Source organism: Strix aluco, chromosome 1 (assembly GCF_031877795.1).
Source record: "Strix aluco isolate bStrAlu1 chromosome 1, bStrAlu1.hap1, whole genome shotgun sequence".
Classification (NCBI taxonomy): Eukaryota; Metazoa; Chordata; class Aves; order Strigiformes; family Strigidae; genus Strix; species Strix aluco.
This window is the reverse complement of record NC_133931.1, coordinates 108,788,678-108,808,376: the sequence shown is the minus strand read 5'-3', so window position 1 is coordinate 108,808,376 and position 19,699 is coordinate 108,788,678. Positions and strand designations below refer to the sequence as shown.

General features: G+C 38.1%; 1 protein-coding gene across 3 annotated transcripts in view; it reads right to left on the bottom strand.

The window, feature by feature from the left end:
* Window positions 1-19,699, bottom strand: part of CTDSPL (CTD small phosphatase like) — an 85,509-nt gene that overhangs the window by 17,164 nt on the left and 48,646 nt on the right. Inside the window, exons 3-6 of one of the 3 annotated variants that reach the window (XM_074830686.1) lie at window positions 13,152-13,184; window positions 9,684-9,737; window positions 6,339-6,440; window positions 291-347 (exon numbers count right to left, since the gene is read on the bottom strand). In XM_074830686.1, coding sequence (XP_074686787.1) covers window positions 291-347; window positions 6,339-6,440; window positions 9,684-9,737; window positions 13,152-13,184 — 246 coding nt within the window. The remainder of the gene's footprint in view (window positions 1-290; window positions 348-6,338; window positions 6,441-9,683; window positions 9,738-13,151; window positions 13,185-19,699) is intronic. The other 2 variants (XM_074830694.1, XM_074830705.1) reach the window with 2 other exon arrangements.

Genomic DNA, 19,699 nt, shown 5'->3' with positions numbered 1-19,699 from the left:
ACCCATCCTTAGATCATTTCCTGTTTGAAAACGTTTTCAAATTGACAAAGAGTCAAGTATTGAAGTCCTGAGAACTGGAAAAGTTAAAATTGAGACTTAGTAGTTAGAAACTACATTCCTGATCAAACAGCGATGCCCGTCTGGATGATACATTCCAGAGCACACAGCTTTTGTATTTTGTAAAAGGGCAAGTTATTGAACGTAAAGCAGCAAATGGAGAAAGATAATGCTCTGGGGCACTAAGGACACTTCCACTACTAGAACAATGTCAAAGGAACAACAGCACTTACCTGATGTATGGTTCCATCAATTTCAACAGGAACGATGAAATCAGCATTGCTAATTGGCTAGAAAGAATGACAAGGAAATAAATCAACATTAAAAATAAGGTCATTAGAAGGAAAATTTCAGAGGTGTAAGAGTACTTACTTCTCAGGAACAAATTAATAAGCATTATTGACTATACAGATCCACTCTGTGTGCACCCTTTGCACACACAAGTCAGAAGCCTTACACAGCTATTTTTAAGCTTCATACAATGTAATACACTTTACTGCTTGAATAACTCCCCATTACCACTGGCTGTGTTTACCACAAAAAATATCTATTTGATAACTCTTTGATCAAGTCTGTGTGGATGATGACAAAGAAATTCAGCTATGTGCTTCACATATTCTATTCTGGACCATCAATTAATATTTAATTAAAAATAAAGACAGTGGTAAAAATAATACCTAGTGGTTATATTTGAATCGGGAGCTGCAACAAGTTGCAACAAGACTTAAGTTGTACAGTTAAATGATCCTCAAGATGTGATACCTCAAGAACATGCTATACCAATAAAATTAATCATGTAAAAAATGCATTTGAATTCAAAAGGGAAGAGCAGGCACACTCTATCCAAGTCCTTGAATCTATTTTTCTAGCCCGTTGAATACAACTTATTTCTTAAGACTTACTATGAAAAACTGTTGGTCAAGTAAAATTACTTTGGAAATTGGAAAAGTGTCCTTGTAGACAGTTTAAGAGTACATAGTCTAATCTTGGCTAGACAGCAGTGGTAACTGGGGAATGCACTGCTAACAGTGTTTACTAGATCAACTGGACTTCAAACTTGGCAGAATCCTTTGGTATGGCTCATGCATTACGTCCATGATAAAAAAAAAATCATGTAAACGTGCGCAGCTGAAGTTTGTAACTCATTCCGTGATATGCAGCTTGGAAATGGCTGAGACACAGAACTGCCAAATATAGTTTTAACATGACTGGTTAACAGACAAGATACTTCATGGGCAACAGCCTAAAAGGAAGGCTAGGAGTAGTCTGGTTGTTAACTGGTATGGCATTACTATGCTAAGGCTGGAAAACACCTTCACTCAGCTCTATTAGACTTGTAGACTTTCCCACCTCGTTTTCTGGATCAGACAACAGACTGATCTCAAGTACCACCAAGGAGGTGCCACTGAATAATCTGCAAGACTAGAAACAGCCTTCAAACCCGGTTGGGGGGGCGGGGGGGGCAATGGGGTGCCAAGATGTGTTGGGTTTGTGTGAGTGGTGGGGGTTTTTGGTAGTGGGGGAGAGGGCTATGGGGGTGGCTCCTGTGAGAAGCTTCTTGAACTTCCCCTGGCTCCAAGTTGGACCCACCTCCATGCCAAACCTGAGCCAATAAGCAACGGTGGCCATGCCTTTGCGATAATGTATTTAAGAAGGGGAACCTGGGAGGAGGGGGAGTTGTGAGGCTGAGTTGCAAGGAGGACACCTATGTGAACACTGAGGTCAGTGAAAGAAAGGAGGAGGAAGGGGCAGGGTGTGCCAGTGCAGAGACCCTCCTCAGCCCATGGTGAGAGGGCAGGCTGTGCCCTTGCAGCCCATGGAGGTCCATGGTGGAGCAGATGCCCACCTGCAGCCTGTGGAGGACCCCACGCCAGAGCAGGCAGCTGCACCCAAAGAAGGCTGGGACTCTCAGGGAAGCCCATGCTGTTGTAGTTCGATGCTGGGTGGACTGCAGCACAAGGGGGGCACCCATGTCGGAGCAGCTTGGGAAGTGTTGCAGCCCATGGGAAGGACTCATGCTGGAGAAAGTTTGTGGAGGGCCATCTCCCATGAGAGGGACACCATGCTGGAGCAGGGGAAGAATGCGTGGAGTTCTGTCCTCCCCCAGGAGGAAGAAGCAGTGGGATTGACTGCACACCCCCCATTCCCTGTCCCATGTACTGCTGGAGGGGAGGAGGTAGAGAAATCAGTACCAAAACTGAGCCTGGGAAGAAGGGAGGGGTGGGGGAAGGTATTTTCAAGATGTGGCTTCTCACTGTCCTACTCTGTTAAGTGTTGTTAATGTCCAAATAGAATTTATGTTCTTTTTCTTCCTCTAATGAGTTTGTCTTTTGTCCGTGACCATAATGGGCGAGTCATCCTTCCCTGTTCTTATCTTGATTCCTGAGCCCTTTGCTTTATTTTCTCCTTCCCATTCCTGAGGTGGAAGGGGTGAGTGAGCGGCTGTGTGGTGCTCAGTTGCCCTCTGAGCTCAAACCACAACACAAGAAAGCAAAGAAGCAGCCAAGGTAACGAGACTGAGAAGAAGATCCCAAACTGGTGAGCCTAAACGTGTACTCTGTGAAAAAAGAAGGTAGGAAACAAGAATCCTGCAGTATTAACCCAACAGCATCACTTTTATCACATTCCCTGGAAAAACGAGATTCTAATTCCACTGCCAAATGACCTTCCTGCAAGGAGAGCAAAATGACCGTAAGAATTTATACAGAGGGCAACACCTTCTCTCAGTAGCGAAGTAATAAGGAAGATGGTTTGATCCAACGTCTGCAAGCGCTGTGTCAGAGGGCAAATGAGAAGCTACACTGAATCTACTTGTCCTGACCAACCAGTATTGGCAACCAAACCTCCACAGCTGCTGATGCTGGAGAGCGCCATCCTGTTGATGACCACTGCACTACCATGGTCTAAAGAATTCCTCAAATACCCACAGATACAATTTTTTTTTTTTTAAGCTGACATCAAGCAATTTACAAGATACATCCTCCTTCCTGCTTCTGAAAAAGACAGAGGGGAGGCTCCCATCTGTTACCTGCATGAAGCCCCTCAGACAGAGAAGATACTCTGCAGCATCTCTAATAGCCACAGAACAGCTACACAAAAAAGTTCTGAAGCTTCACCTAAAAGAAACCCAAATGAACTGTCAATAAGACTCAGCCACCAGTTTTCAAGTGGGTGCCAGTTCCGTGCATACTTTGAAGAGACTTGTACACACTTGAAGAATTTATATATGCATGACTCCCTTAAGCAAGGTAAATATTCTGTAGCAGCAGAAAAGGAATAGGTCACTGCAAGTTTCTAGGGTTTTGAAGCCCACTGATAAAACTACAGCTATTATTAAACTTTCTTAACAGAAGCAACACCAACCAGATGGTCAGAGAAAACCACATTCTGTTTAGACAACTTAAATTTTGCTAACAAATAAAACTCACCCTTAGACTTTGTAACACTAACCAAACTAGTCTTAACTACATATTTGCTTCCCCCACTTATACTTCAGGTACTACGTCGCTTTCTTGTTGACACAAGCGATAAGGAGAAGAGCAGGGACTGAGGTTCTGTCCTTCATCATGATGGGAAGATAGGAGAAATATCTGCAACAATTTGCTGGATAAAGGTTTCTGGGGTTGCACACGTGAAGCACATGCATGCCTCAAGTGGGAACCACAGAGACACAGTGTGAAAGAAGACAACGTATTTCCATTTAAAATCTTTACTTCAGTTAGAACTGTTTCTATTTAATAAAATGCTTCAGAGTTTTAAATGTTCTAAAAGTGTTTCACAGCCAGTTTTGAATATGACTACATTCCAGACCTGCATGTGGTTTAATTCATTTTATACAATACCAGGTTTACATCTCCTTGATTTAATAATTTATGATTTTTGCTTCTATTATTGTTTTATGATGGGAATGATAACTATAATGTCTATCTATTCCTTTTTTACTCTTGCCAAAGCACCCCAAACTTTATTCTTTTAATATGCACTTAACATGAAAGACTAGTACCTCCTTAAAGCTTCACAAATATGCAGGGGCATAAAAAGACAAGAATTATCCTCCTTCAGATGTTGCTACTTTCATAAAAGAGCACTTTAAATACTCTGCCTCTCTGGTTGTGCTTAAAAAAAAAAATTATCTGCATTTGAAATATGAAGCCTATTTCATAACAATTATGAATTCTAAATATCATGTGTTTTAAATAAAGGCTTTTGTACTAAAAAGTCACAAATTTATGTATGCTTTTACAGCTTTTAAGTAGGGACCTGCCTGGGTAGAGCAGACATGTTTTAGTGAAAAAAACCACCACAAAAACCCAGCTAGAAGAAACTGCAAAAGTAACTTGATTATTCCGGCAGAGCAGTATGCACATAGGTGTTAAAACCCCTGCTGTTCTTGAAATCCATCGTATTTCCCTTTATGAAACAAAATCCAAACAGCACCACTGGACAGTACTAGCCAGTAAATATCTAAAGCCATTTCCTCCAACACTTGGTTTTCTTGTACGTACTCCCATCACACAGCTTCTCATTAAGATAATGCCATCACAGCTGTAAGGCTCTATTACTGCAGAAACTCCAACATTTGCCTAACATTATTTCCTTCACACAAAAAAGGACTAGTTTTCTTTTCCTAACATAAAACATTATTCAGTGTTCGAGACTATGTAGAATAATCTTTTGATTTTTCTTAAGTATCTATTTAACATCATTTAAATAACCATTAAATATAATTTGAATAAATGGGATGATTAAAATGAGCCCACTAAGAAAGCACTCTGCAATAGAGGCAAACCTCAATCCTACAAGAAAGGATTTACACCGTCAACCATTAAACAGGTATTTCTTTAAAATGGTTAAAAAAACCCCCCAACATGTAAATTGAATCTCATTTTGTTTCATAAACCAGAAAAAATGACAGTACAAAGTTACAGCACTCAGAAAGCAAACTTTCATTTTTACAGTTCAGATAACACTAAATCTAATACTTCATTATTTTTATGTAAACTTAAGACTTTTAAATTCAGCTTTCCCTTCCTATTTTTGACTCTTGTTTAATTCGGAGGAATGGTCCCTCCCTTCCCAATCCAGCTATGTTTCTAATCTCCCTGAAAAATTCTCATGTGCAAATTCAGTCTGGGTATAGAAGACAAGGCTCTGGCACTGAGGTTAAGAGGTTCCTGTATGCCACCACGAATTTTTATATACCATTAGGCACAATAAAGTCAGAGAAGAATCTTAGTTTCAGTTTGAGGCACAGGAATATTTGTTCTAGTATCTCCTTATAAGGCCTTCTTTAAGTCAACAAAGACAGGCTGTTGCCAAATTCTAACCACAACATGAATTATGGTTTGCATATTTAAATGCTGGCAACTAAATACTGCAGGATTAAAATGTTGTGTTTATGCTAGCAGTGAAAAATGGAGTGCAACCAAAACTAGAAGACTATAAAGCTGGTGGTAACTCTAGCTTGCTACCAGTAAGGAAATGCACTACTGATTCTTACAAATTCTTTAGTCAAAGTATAAAACTAGCAGATGCTTCATCATGTCTGACATTTGCTAATCAGAAATGCTACCAGTACTCTGAGCCAGTTTAGGTTATTGGTATGTCTTAATTCTCCTAATTCTAACTTTAGCCCTACTTAAACAATAGAAAAATACCACTACTTCCACCACATGCTGAAATCTGAAGGGTTATAAAAAGTTGCTTCTAGAAGATGACTGACTCATCAGCAACAGTTAAAAGCTATTTGCTTTCCTGTTGGGAAAGCTAAACACTTAAAAACACTGTCATCAGGACAGCAGCCTGGCACAGAAAGAAATCATCTCAGCAACAGAACACAGCAATCACTGGTGCCCAAAATGTACTGTTTTAAGGTACATCTACCTAGCATAAAGCTGTGCTGAGTTTCCGTTCTCCTAGACTAACTATGGCATCATTTAAACAGCAAAAACAAAATGGTATTTTCAGAGCAACAAGTTTTGTACCTGTTAAGATACAGGTCCTTGTTGGAATAGTTACCATTAAAAGCCATAAAATAAGTAACTATTCCAGGCCTTGTTGCAGTCAGTGTGACTTTCTCAGAATAAAAAAAAAAAATAGCAATATCTGTGTTACTCCCCTTACAGCTAAATTAGGATGAATAATCATAGGAGTAACAATGAGAACTACCAGGCATCCTGGGAGAGCCCGTAAGACTAGCTGATTTGTTAAGAGGCTTAACAGTTCCTACAACATTCATTGACAGATTCAAGTTGCAAGAGATCACTTCTGAATTTACTTACCTTAAATGAACTGTGCACTAAAGTTTCATCTAAATCAATGACCACACACTTCTTCCCATAGTCTGATGCTGTCAGTTCTGGCAGGAGGTATTTAGCTGGTGGCTAAAAACAAAAAGAAGAGAGGAAGACAACAAAAAAACAAGTAAAACCTCTATTGAAGGGGCACTCTTCTGCCAACATTACTATTCTAGTAATTACTGGGAACTGAAATATATGACTCAAAGTTTAATGTTTTTCTGGGCTCATCGCAAGTACACATATGAAAATTAATGGCTCACACAATACCCATACAGACTTCTTCCCGCCACCCCCAAATGTGAGACTTCTTAGAATGACCTCCAAAGCATTGGAAAGAAAATGGTAAAACACCATCACTAGCTATAAAACAACACAGAAAAATAGGACCTTCGATACAATGGTATCTTTTTCCAGTGGCCCTCTTCCTAATGCCTCGGTTTTGGTTGCTGTTGTTATCCTATTCACAGTCAACACTATTTCCAGCCATATCACACTCATGAACACTTATACAAATTGTTATTTCTGTTTGCCATGAAAGATGCTAAAGTGGAGAAATCAACTCTGAAGGAAGACAGCATTACTAATTTTATCTTCCAGGACATGTCTCCACTCTCATTTTTACCACTTGTGAGGGTGCTGACTAAGAGCTTTCATGTGGATTACATTCCCAATAAAGGTATTAAAATTTCAATAAAGAACCTAAACTAGGCTCTTCTACAGTATGCTGCCCTTACTAAAAAATGGTACCAATTACATGAATTGACAACTTTTCTGAAAGCAATGCAGACAGTCACGTAGTCTTCCAATCACTCATTCCCCACTTTAACATCCCAATTTGCAATACAGTTATGTTACTTTAGACTTCGGTACTGGATACTTCCTGAAATAACAGAAATGGGAGAGAACGCTTCCATTTGGAGCTGAAACACTGCTGCCACTCACTTAAAGAGGTTTTTTTTTGATGAAGGAAAAGGACTAGCTCTATAGAAAAGTATCAGTAGGGAGAAGCTCAAGACTGAGAGGAAATCAAGTTAATTAAGAGTTGGATACAGAACTCTAACTTCATTCTTTTGCTATCTTTTTATCTGTTCAGACAACATTGCTCTGGTAAGGATGCATCTATCATATTTTTTGTTCTTTTCAATAGCCTTTTGTAGAGGTGCTTGCAGAGATCTGAGGCCACCCCTTTGCGGAGAGCAGGTGACAAACAGATCAGCGAGACACTCCCTGAACACCCTACAGCAGCAAGTACAGATTATTAACCACTGATTGATTTCAGAGGTTGTCTTAAGTTGATAGATACTGGCCAATGATGCCTAGTAAGTTCTTGTTTAAATGAAGTAATTAACAAATGAGACTCTGGACTTAAATAAAAGTGTCTTTAGCTAAAGCATAAGTTATTGGGGGATTTTTAGGAGTGCTCACTGAAACTGATTTAGTTCCTTACAATTAACATCAACAACAGTTTCTTCAGCTACCAAAATGAAAGCTGCCTTGCTTCCAAGCCATTTCTCTCAATGTATTTTCCCTTAGTACACATCTAACGATGACCTTAAAGAAAAAACAACTTTTGCTTAATGCCTGTAAAGTATCCATCCATCACAGTAACCTAACCAGGCCAAAATTTATAGGACACCTTTTCTAGATTATAGACAGTCCCATGTATACACTACTTCAACAACTACTTGAGCTCTACCTCTGCTTGTTTGCAACTAGGACCATATCTAAAGAATTTCAGTTTCTCACTCCTATTTCAAAATCTAAAAGGTAGAGACCCCACCTCAATTTTTCATAGTAAGAATGACCCAGACTTGCTACCTAAATAGAGTAAAAGCTTACTGAAAGAAAAATCAAACCCATTTAAAGACAATCTTCAGAACCCATGTTCTGATACTGATTTCTTGTCTTTGAAGAGAAAAATATAGGAACATGCCAAGAAACCCTAAGCTTTTTTTTTTTTTTACAGAATAGTTCAGTTCATTTTTGTACTCTTAAGACTGTTAGTACTTAGTCCGAATTTTTGACTAAGTTAATCTGCGAAAGAAGTTCAAAGCCAGCAATTTCTTCTTGCTATGGAATTATTTTTCAAACTGAAAATATCTCTATATGCGGAAAATATATATGAAAATAGCTATTTTTTCATATAAAAATATGAAAAATACAAGCATTGTCTTATCACAGATATATTTGTTTTAATCTGGAAACTAGTATGCCTGTCATCAAGAAAAGGATGGACATACACAAAGGACTACAAAATGTGAGAACCTTCAATTCTGAAAACCTAAATTCCTTAACTGCACAGTGATGGACAGGCCATGCCCATCATCTTCATCCACCTGCAGCTCTGCCTTCTCAAAAGCAGCGGCTGGGAGAAGAACAAGCTTACCTGTGGTATCTACACAGAGATGCTGGTTACTGCTAGTTTCACTCTCCCTTTTCAATACTGCCTTAGGAGATAATGTGTATTTATTGACCTGACTTTATCTAACAAGACTTCACTTCCAGGTTTTTCCTGGGGAAAGTCTCCCACTGGGGCACACCAACCTTCCTACAAGCTTTGGTGTCTTGAATTCAATCTGATCCTGTTTTCAAAGACACCGGGTCAACAAGTTTGCACATTTGAAGATCAGAAGAAATAAATTTTCCATTTCAAAACCTGTATCTCTGTTGCCCTCAACTTTGAAAACACATTTGCCCCCTGATAACCTAACAGGAATAAATAAACTATTCCAAAGACGAAGTCACTGCAAGTTGCAAGACTGCTAAACATCTGGTGTAGGACTTTGGAGCAAGGAAGACATTTCTGAGGCTTTAGGAACTTAAAGGATTTGTATGTAGGGTATCAGTCCATTTGCTTTGCTGATCAAGCTTTCTGATCTAAAGCAATTTCCACGTGCCAAGAGCAGCAAAGCTTTTAGGCAGGAACAAGCATTACTCAATATTGTATTTTAATTTCCTCACTAATGGAGACATATCCAAGAAGAGTTCTAATTACCAGATTTCCATCACAGTTAAAAGCAAATAGTTATGGATCTTTGATAATTTCTTTTTTTAAACATAGCAGCTTTAGAGATATCCAAGATGATTAAGAGTATTTAATTGTGGCTAACAGCAACTCATATTTACTATGTAATACTCGCTGGAAGACTGCAGACTTCTACAGAACTCAGCAAAAAATTAACATGTGGTATCTCAGTACTGTAAGTCCTAGCTTGGTCTTCAATTCCAACAAGACATAAATTGTATACAAGTTAAAGCTTTTAAACTAGTCACTGTTTGGGATTTATGCATTCCAGCCAGGTCTCATGGCTGATCAGCTTAACAGACCTTGTAGTGAAACGACTGCTGCACTGCTTCAGTCCCGTGGAAATAGTATATTCCCTAAGAAAAAAAAAAAAAAAAAGGGGGTGGTGGTGGCAAGAAAACAGGACTTCTGGTTGAAGCATAAACAGCTGGTCAACACAAACCTTTCAGAAATTTACTGTATAAAACAATCATAACTTTTCCTCCCTGTAGGCCCCTATTTCCCACAGAGACAAGTATCAGAATTAATAAGCCCTTTCTTTGCATACTGGAAATGTTGTCTAGACTAAGTGCAGCATATCAATTTGCTGTTCATGTTCCCTTCAATTCACACTTTTGGTTGCACTCTACACAGCTAACAGCTTCATCCAGCAGTTATGCATAGAAATACTCTAATAGAAGATAAATTATTCCCACTTAAAACACAGCTGCCAAAAGATGCTAGCTCCTGTTATAAAACAGGCAGTTCAAAAAATTTCTTCTAGAAAAAATTGTAACATGAAATTCTCTAAATGTAGATGAGGACAAGTGAAAAAACAATATCCCAGTGCTAAAATTTAACTTCTGCAGGGATTCTGAGGACTAATTTTGGTACCACTCCTTAATACCAGGATTTTAAATTGAACAAAAGAAATGGACACTTCAACTCATTTAAAAAGGTAGATGAGTATGGCTTTGTATTTCCATCTACCTTTTCGTTCAAAAGAATGAAAATGAGTGCTGCAGTTGCTATGGGACTACTTTGATTTCTCTAACACACTCCTTTTCCAAACAAAGCTGAGAAAAATCCATGAAAGCACAGGCATCCTGAGCTACACTCAATGTATTTTTTAAGTCAGGTCTATCACAGTGTGTCAGCTGGTACTGTTTTTTCTAATTTTGTGTGTGTTTATTTCAGCTGTAAATAAAACATTTTGCAGTATTAGGAAAAAATCAATTACACTGCTGTTTAATCTATGCCTTATCTGGAAAGTTTCAGAATACGAGATACAAACAGGATAAAGTTCATCTTTAAAAAAAACCCAAAGTCACACTGTTTCCATTTTCCGAGAATCTAACTTGAAGCTGGAACGTTCCTTGCTTAGCAGTTATCTCTATCAATAACCAAGTGAAAATTCATATTAATTCAAATCTTTAAATTAAGTGCAATACAGGAAAAATCTGACTGAGCAGAAGGTATACTTCACTGATTTGCACATATGTACATAAAGCAATGGAAGTTTTCAAACAGGTGACCTCAACAGACTGCCAGATTTTATACATGCATGATAAAGCTCCATAAAAGCTCATATTTTGACTGGAGGCTTCAACTTGAAAGTTTAATGAGTGGGGAGCAGGCAGTGCTCTTTTCAGAGTCACTACGGAATTCTCTAAACACTTGAAGTGATTACATTTGCAATGAGCCCTATAAAAATAAATATCCAACTTAATTGTGACCAAGCTCTCTCTGTGCCTGTTTAGAAGATTTTTCTCCTTGCATGTACAATACATACAGTTCAAACAGCCTATTTCTCATCCATGACCCTATGTAGCAGAGCATCAAAAATTTCTACATTAATGGGTCTTAAACACACAATTAAGAGTTGTCTCAGAGTGAACCTCTGGGCTCCAATGCTCAGGACAAACAGCCCTTTTAAGACAGGCAAAAAGAACTGTTTTAATTTTGGGCATTTTTCTAATATAATGTTGCATCTTTGTTCCTACGACTTTCTCCATACACAGCTCACTTGTGTCTTTATTTAGACTATTACATACTAATGTTCACTGGCTTCTGTTTGACAGCCAGAACCACTCTGATATTAGGTAGTAAATGTCACACAACTGCCTGCAGGCGATGGTTGCTTGACAACACTTGCATGTCCTGCTGAAAGAAGGCATCAGATGGCAAGGGAGAGGAATGAGTATGTTTAGAGTCACCTGTTCAGTGAGAACTCTACGTCATGACTGCAAAGAGAAGTTAATTTTACTGCCTTATTAAAGTGCTGGGAATATAGGTCAGCAAAATTACTGTTGCACTAGGAAGAAAAAAAAAAAGAAAAAAACCCCTTCTCATTGTTCATTTTCCTACCACTACCCAAATCTAACAGAACACTGCTTTAACATCGCAAAGACAGTGTTCTAGCATGTTCGTATCTGACAAAGCTGCACTCATTTGTTGTTTCAAATTTTTGTTCCATTTGAAATCTTATTTCATTAATACCTACACTCACTCTAAGGCAAAATTTTATTCCAGGTCGGAGCACAGCCATAACATGTTTTACCACTACAGCCATGAAACAGAACCTAGCAGGTATGTAAAAGGAAAGTAATTTAGAAATCATTATTTTCATACATCCAAAGTTTTCTATTCCCAGACTTGCATATATACAAATTACATGCATGTACATGTGTGTGTATGCACACATGCATGCAAACATATGCATGAGCCATATTAGAACTAATTTCGTACTAGAAATAATAGGTAAGCAATAAAGAGTAATTTCTAACAGTTCTTAAATCCAAGAAAAAGTGGTGAAGGAGGGAAATGATCCACAGAGTTATGGCAGTCTCCTGATACTGTTGCACTGCAGCATGGACAGGTTTCTTTTAGGAGGTCTAGTAATGTTGGGTTACATGAGCAGGAAGGGAAAGAGTTAAAAAATGGTATCTTAGGGAATATTCAGGTCTTTAGAGGCTACGAAATATCTCAAGAAAGAGGGCTGTGTCAGTAACTCCACACATCAGCTCTGCTATTTCCTGGAAAACTCTGCAATAATGAAGTATTATAAACAGCAAAAGAGCTCAAAAAATTGTTTCCAGTTTTAAAAAGCCTAAGTCTTCATCCACACAAGAAAAAAAAAAAAAGAGCAGGTTTTTGACCAAAAAAGGTTAAACCTAATTAAATTAAAAGCTCCAGTTTGAAGAACTTTTTTCTTTTTCTTTTATTTAGTTTTGAAAACTAATTCTGATGCCAAACGGCATTCTAAATTTAATCCAGGGAAGATAAGCAGAAATATTAAGGCCCATAAAACAGCAGCTGATACCATCTCAAATGAGTGCAGTAATGCAGCTGTGGTCAGTGTACTCTTTGTTTTCCTGACGTGGCTTGTTTCAAACAAATTACGCAGTTTCTAACTCTTCTTTTCAAATGGAATATAGGGAAAAATTAGAGGAAAAGGTTTTTGTAACTGTGTCTCACATAGTGATGATGAGTCACCTTTTGTCTCTATTAAAATACTTTCAGACTCCTTCATGCATTTTCAAAATGATAGAAATTGAGAAACGAATTTAACTGAGATGCAAAATGAAAACCATATAAAACCCAAACTCTTCTTTTAGTCCCTGTACAACACGTGCAGTTCAATTCATCTCTGAGTATATAACATTACAGACAGAACATAAAATCCTTTTGTTAACATGCAACACAAAACAGACCTGTTAGACTGCAACATAAGATGAATCAAAGCAAAAGTTATGAAAATTATTAAAAGAAAAAGGGATAAAAATACATACACTTGGTATAGGCATGACCTGCATCTGGTCACCCTGGGGAAAAAGAAAAAAAATCACTGTAAGGGTAATGGCTTTTAAGGGTAGAACAAAGGTCTGAAGCAGTAAACGTAGCACTCAAACATTTTAAACCAAAAGTTCAAAGTATTCAAGAAACCAGGGTAAAAAAAATAAAAACAGGATCTTGCATTTTAGTCGCTGAAATGGTTGGTTAGTGTATCGGCATTTATGGTTTTTAGAAGACTGGACTGGTAAAACCCATGCTATGATTAATAAGAGATGATAATAAGAAAGTACCTGTATTTACTGTAACTTTTTCAGCCTTAAGATCTACTAATGGGTATATTTGTCTATTTTCACTGCAGCGACAAGAGGCTCAGCCAGACCTTGATAGCAGGGCAGAAGCCCCCACTCCTTGAAGTTGACTTCATTTGAAACAACTGCCTCAGAAAAACCAGCATTTTCACTTAGGGAACAGCAAAATGTCCGAGAAGGACACGATGATGATAAACTAATCCAAGGAAACCCCCTTTCTTCACCCAGAAAGAGGCAATGGTATCAGTGCTCTTCCCATGGTCTCACTTTTGTATTGTACTTGGGAGAAAGCAACACAGTCTTGGCCAGCTTGACCTTTTCTTCTCATCCTGGGACCCGACATACAAAGACAATTCCATTTACAGCTTCCAAATGGAGAAGGCTGGTCCCAGGTTTGCCAACTCAACATGTAATACATTTTGGAAAGTAGGCACTGTATTTTCTAATCTTTCTAACCTGTGAAAAAACAAGTATTTGTTTTCTGGTGGGCACTGCGCACAAAAGAAAGAAGCAGCCAACCTTTCTAGCACAGATGTTGCTTAGGTAGATGATTTTATTCTTTAAATACTTAGATAACACAGGCTCTCACTACAAGCAAATTCACTATCTATTGAAAGAGCTGTTTTCAACATTAGAACATCCTCTTCCAGCTGAAAAAGTCTTGTGCTCACTTGTTTCGGAGTCTAACATAATGTTGGCACATTACTGACAAAAATAATTCAATATTATTTTTAAAGTCCTATTTTTACTGCTACAACAGCAGAAATTTTTACCGAAGTTTGACCAAAATCCAGAGAAGCTGATGAAGTAAGCTAGAGAGCAGCAACTACTATGAACTATCAAGAAGTTTGCTGTAGTAAAAAGCACCTGATTTCTATAAAAACAAACACAAAAACTGGTAAGAATCCAAATTTTCCTCAAGATAATGGCAAAAAGAAATATAATTCAGCACATTAATATCTTGTTAGTGGAACATCATCTGAAGTTCATGTGCCGTTTGAGAAAGGAGTGAATTTAGTAGGTGCTAGTTGGATTAGCTGGCCTGTGACCAAATTGTTATCAAGGATATAGTTACGCAGGCAGAGCAAAGATTTGCAAACCCATGTTTTGTTTTGAATGGCTTTTTTTGCATTCACTAGTAGAGAGAATAAAATACAACTGGAGCTCCTCTTTTGTCAAGAGACGAAAACAGTGCATGAGAGGTAGAGAGGCATATCCACTGTTAGGGTACAAGATTATTTTACTCGTGGACACAAATATAGCTGTGTATCACATCAGGTTTTCCCACAGACTTCAAGAGACACCGTGATGTAACTTACTTTCTATTTTGACAATCTCTTGAAGCATGAGCTGCACTCCACAGTATTACTGTTAAACTCAACTTTCGTGGGAATACAGAATCTAAGTTGCTAAAGGACTGGCATTACTGTTTGCTTTGTTTTTCTTGCGGATATTCTTTTAAAAAAAAACCAAGAAAAACAAGCGAATTTCCTAAGAGCAACCCTAAAAGTACCTATGCAAAAATCAAAATGGTAATGATGACAAATGGAAAAACAAGCAGAAAGATAAATGGCAAGAGTCTGCTGGTAAAGCGTAAGTGTTCTTGAACAGGCAAATGTTTTTTAAAAACAAGCCTGCTATGGGAAACTTTTAAAAAGTGTCCTGCCTCATTTCCTGATGCTGTGGAACAGGAAGGGAAGTAGGTCATAACAGTATCATTTGAACTAGATGACAGATGACTGCACGAGCTCCTGATGCTGGTAACAGGACAAAGCAGTTCTTAGAATGCCAAAACTTCCCCATTGTATCACTAAGATAACCCAGGAATTGATTTGTCCAGCCACTGAAAGCACTTTTTTCTCATGGCACAATATATACAGATGAAATGATAAATCCTACCTTTTCACTCAGAGACATAATTTTAGTTTGAGACACACAACATTTTCAGTACTGTGTCTGTTCATTAATGCTGTCTACGGTCACGTATGGGATCAATGAGCATCAAATGACAGATCACACTATTTTGCCTTTTTTGAGAACAGTCTGTATTCAAAGATAAGGAGCTGTTTCATTTTCAAGAATAAACCCCTTAGAGAAGCAGCTGTTTGAAAGAATGGATTTATCATATTCATTTCTTAACACAAAGCTTATACAAGACCATGATAGGTTCTTTAAAAACAATAATATAGTTACTATCTGACTCTTTCATTGACTTGGAATATCAAGCTTTGTCTCTTACTATAGAAGACTTTTTGGGATGCAAAGAAGGACAGAATGACTAGGCAGGGAGAGAGGAACCAAACATAGCTATGCAGAGCGGGGCTTTGTTTTCTAAATAGACCTGCCTTACCACAGTGCTGGTGGTGACCAACAGACCAAACACTAGGAAGTTTCTTGCCCTGATCAGCGAAGGTTAAGCAGGAGAAAGAGTACTATTATTTATATTAATCTCAATTATCTTCCTCCACACTGAAAAGCGAGACTAGCTTCTACGTCTATTTGGAAGGCATGCTGTTAATAGTCTCTCCATCAGAGAGTCTATGCTCATGCTGCTCCTCTAGGTCTCTTGCATGAAGGACATACTACTTTTGACCTCAAGAACGTGCTCCCTATAAGCCATTTTTCTCACTCTGGTGAACCATATTCACATGGGACAGAGAAGATCCTTCTTCCTGCACTGTGTTATAAATAGTGATCCTTGAAGCAGACAAGAGTGTTGGAGACACGACAATAGGTCATCGAAACAGCTTTCCAGCATCACCTTGGAGATGACAGCATTGTGCAGAAAAAAGCAGTGGGGAGAAGGAGACCTAATTTTTGTAGTGGTTAGGATGAGTGAGGTGGAAATTCAAGGACTTGACCTTTCTGGCTTCATTCCTGTTACAGGGAAAGCAGCGGGGGCAGCTGCTGCCCCCAGAATAAACCTCCTTCTAATTCTGTCTTCTTCCCTGTTGAGTGTGGATCAAGACCTCCTCCTCTAACCCAACAAGTATAAAAAACCCTTTCCTCATTCATGTTTCATCTTGTTGAACACGAGCCATCTGCCCTATTTGGATCTAACTGTGAAACAAAAGCAAAGATGACTCTAGTGGAAGTGGGTTGTAATTGAAATGGCAAAGTGCCGATAGACTTGTCAGAGCTCCCTCAGCCACCACGACTGAAAGCAAAGGGAAGAAAAAGCTAGCTAGCATCTAGCTTTTCTCACCTTTCTCTATCTGGATCCCTCTTTGAAGCCTGCAGATGAAATCTGTATCTGAAAACACTTCAAAACCCAGGTAACAAACTAACCCCCCCAAAAAAACCTTACATCCAGAAGCATGCCCAGAAAATACACAAATTGAGTCAAGGTGGTAACTGAAGAACAGAAATTGAAATTTGAATTTATTCAGAAGAAAACAAAAAAAACCCTTCCCTCTCCCTACACTCTGGCCCCTAAAGAAAAAACTGTCTGGAAGGTGTTGGTGAGCTACCTGCTGCTGAGGAGGCAGGAAAAAAATAGCAAATATTTAATGAGGCTGAACATTGTGTGCTCCCAATGACACATCTGGCTCAGCATCCAAGCTGCAGACAGGCCGATATACCCACTGTAATAGATATTACATCTTAGAATACATCTTTGTGCTGCACTAAAGAGCTGTTGTATTTTAAGAAAAACAAATATACAATAGTTTCAGTAAATACAAGTTATTATTGAAAAATGTTGTATTGAAACTTCAGAGACAGAATGGACCATTCATTACCAGTATTAGAGTCACACTTGGACAAGCAGCTGCTCTGTGAGTAGAAGGTTTAAAATGAACTCAATACTTTAAAGAAGTTTTTGGGCTTTTTCTCCCCCTAACAGAAGTCCACACTGAAAAACCCTGTTTATTCAAACCCATGCTCAGTTTAGTGTTTCTTCCAATCCTATGAAGTAGTGACATGACACTTCATTTGCCAAGCATAATCAAGTCACATAATTTGGTAAAATACTAAGTGAAGTACTGATTCATTTGAAGCACTGATTTAACTTTTTCTAATACAACAAAATAATAATAAAATTTAAATCACACAATTACTCTGAACAAAATTTCAGAACTGTGTTTCCAATTACTTTATAAAATACTCTTCCTTGCTTTCTCTCATTTATAACATGTTAGCATTTAAAGAATCAAGACTACTAATTAGAAGGATGTTTGCTTGTCTCATCAACTTCAAGAATATGCCAGGAGCAACACAGAACAAACACTGATTTCCTGTTAAACCAGCAGAAGCTTTCTCCGTTCCTTTCCTTCCTATGAATTCTTTATCACCAGTTTTCATGTAACAACTCTACTGAACACTAAAGACAGAAGGAAAGTACATACAAGCCGTTTTACACTAGTTTCTAATGGTAACTATTCAACATTATCGTGCAATTTTCTTTTTCCATTTTTGAAGGAAAGGGTCCCAACACATGAACTGACTGGGCCATGGTCAGAAGTCACCTGTGATGTAATAAATAATTAATAAAACATACAAAAGAGAAAGCAGATAAGTGACAATTTGAACAGCAGCTCAACAGAATTTAAACTATTCTAACCCAGCAGGCAGAATAATGCAAAAAGAGCTTTAATTAAATAGCAGAGCAGTTTAAGCAGTGTGTTGTCAGGCTTCCTTTTCTAAAACAGGTAATTTTGTCATTTCTGAACATTTAATTTCACCAATTTAGAAACTGAGGCCCACTGTTGCATGTACTTTCCCCCAACTTACTTATCACTTCTGAATCTAGACAAGATGCTCAGTGCAACTCGATCAAATCCAGCCAGCCTGCACAGTTCTAAAACACAGCTCTAAAAGCACTAGCCTGACAGCATAAGGATATTCAAAAATTTCCAAGGCTTCAATGCTGTTTTTCTTTCTTTAAAAGAATTTCCTACTTATGTTTAACCATGCTAGCACTCAAAATAAAAACAGCACATAAAAACACATACAAAACTTACTAGTCTTTAATACGTCATTTAAAATAGAAATGTCACAGACTTATTTGCACTCCCTTAAGAACTACTCAAAAGCTCAGCTATACTTAATTTCTTCTAGGAAGATCCGTATGCATCTGAGTGCCTTTCATTCTACTTGAAGAAAATGCACTCTTTAATAATTCTTTTTAATATATTCCTTGAACTTTTTTATTCTAGCAAGCTGTAATCTGGTAATTCTACACATCTGTGATTTGTGTCTTGGGCTCGCGTACAAGTATTGCACAACTTCAAGACTGCTCACTAAGGTAGCACAGAGTGAGGATGGAAACTTGTGTGAACATACATGCAGTCACTTGCTCAAGGCATAAGATATATTTAGAAAGTAATTAAATGTTTTACAAAATGCAACCTGAAAACTACTGACTCCAGACCATTTTAACTCACATTTTCTATAGAAAAAACAAACTCTTCGTTATGTTTTTCTTTCTCATGAACTCCCATTTTCTCTCAGCTGCAATTTTGCTAGCAGACTCTCTTCTGCACACTTTCCATCCCCTAGCATAACTCAAAAGGGAAATTTTACTAGTTTCCCATTCCTTTTGTTTCTCAGGTGAATGTGCGCATACATGCTACACAGCACTCAGCTTTCCCTTCAGCACATCTAAGCTAGATTTCCCTCATTTCAGTCAACTACCTTGGCTACAGAAAGAAGTCTAAAAAGACACATACAATTCCTTCTCTTGGCAGTGAAATTTTCAACACACTTTACCTCTGCGTGAGCAGTTTCAGCATGAACTGTTGCAGTTCAGTCTTTACCTCCACATGTATTCTTAAGTCTCCATCACTTTAATTTGCTTTCCTTTCCTCCCTCACACCAAACAGTTCCTCTGCTCTTATCTCTTGAGCTTTTCAGAATTCAAACATAACCAGCAAAATGCAAAACAAAATAAAATAGACTGGATGAGGCAGATAAGAAATCAGCTGCATCAAATTCAAAAAATTACTGTGAAGTCCAGAAGAGTGAAAAGATAGAGATATCTCTATTTCTGCTACTATTCCCCATCATGGATACACCTATATTTGCAATCTCTTAAAAGTCCTGGAAAAGTGCAAGGGGAATGGGGTTTCAAGAGTCTAGCACTAGGGGAGTTTTGAGAGTGCTGAAAAACACCACGGTATGGAAAAGATGGCATTCCTGCGTTTGCTATATTGAACTGAAATTCTTCAGTTCGTAATGCAAATGCTCTCAAGTGTTACCAGATTTAAAAAGAACATATAAATTCATTAGTGCTGTGA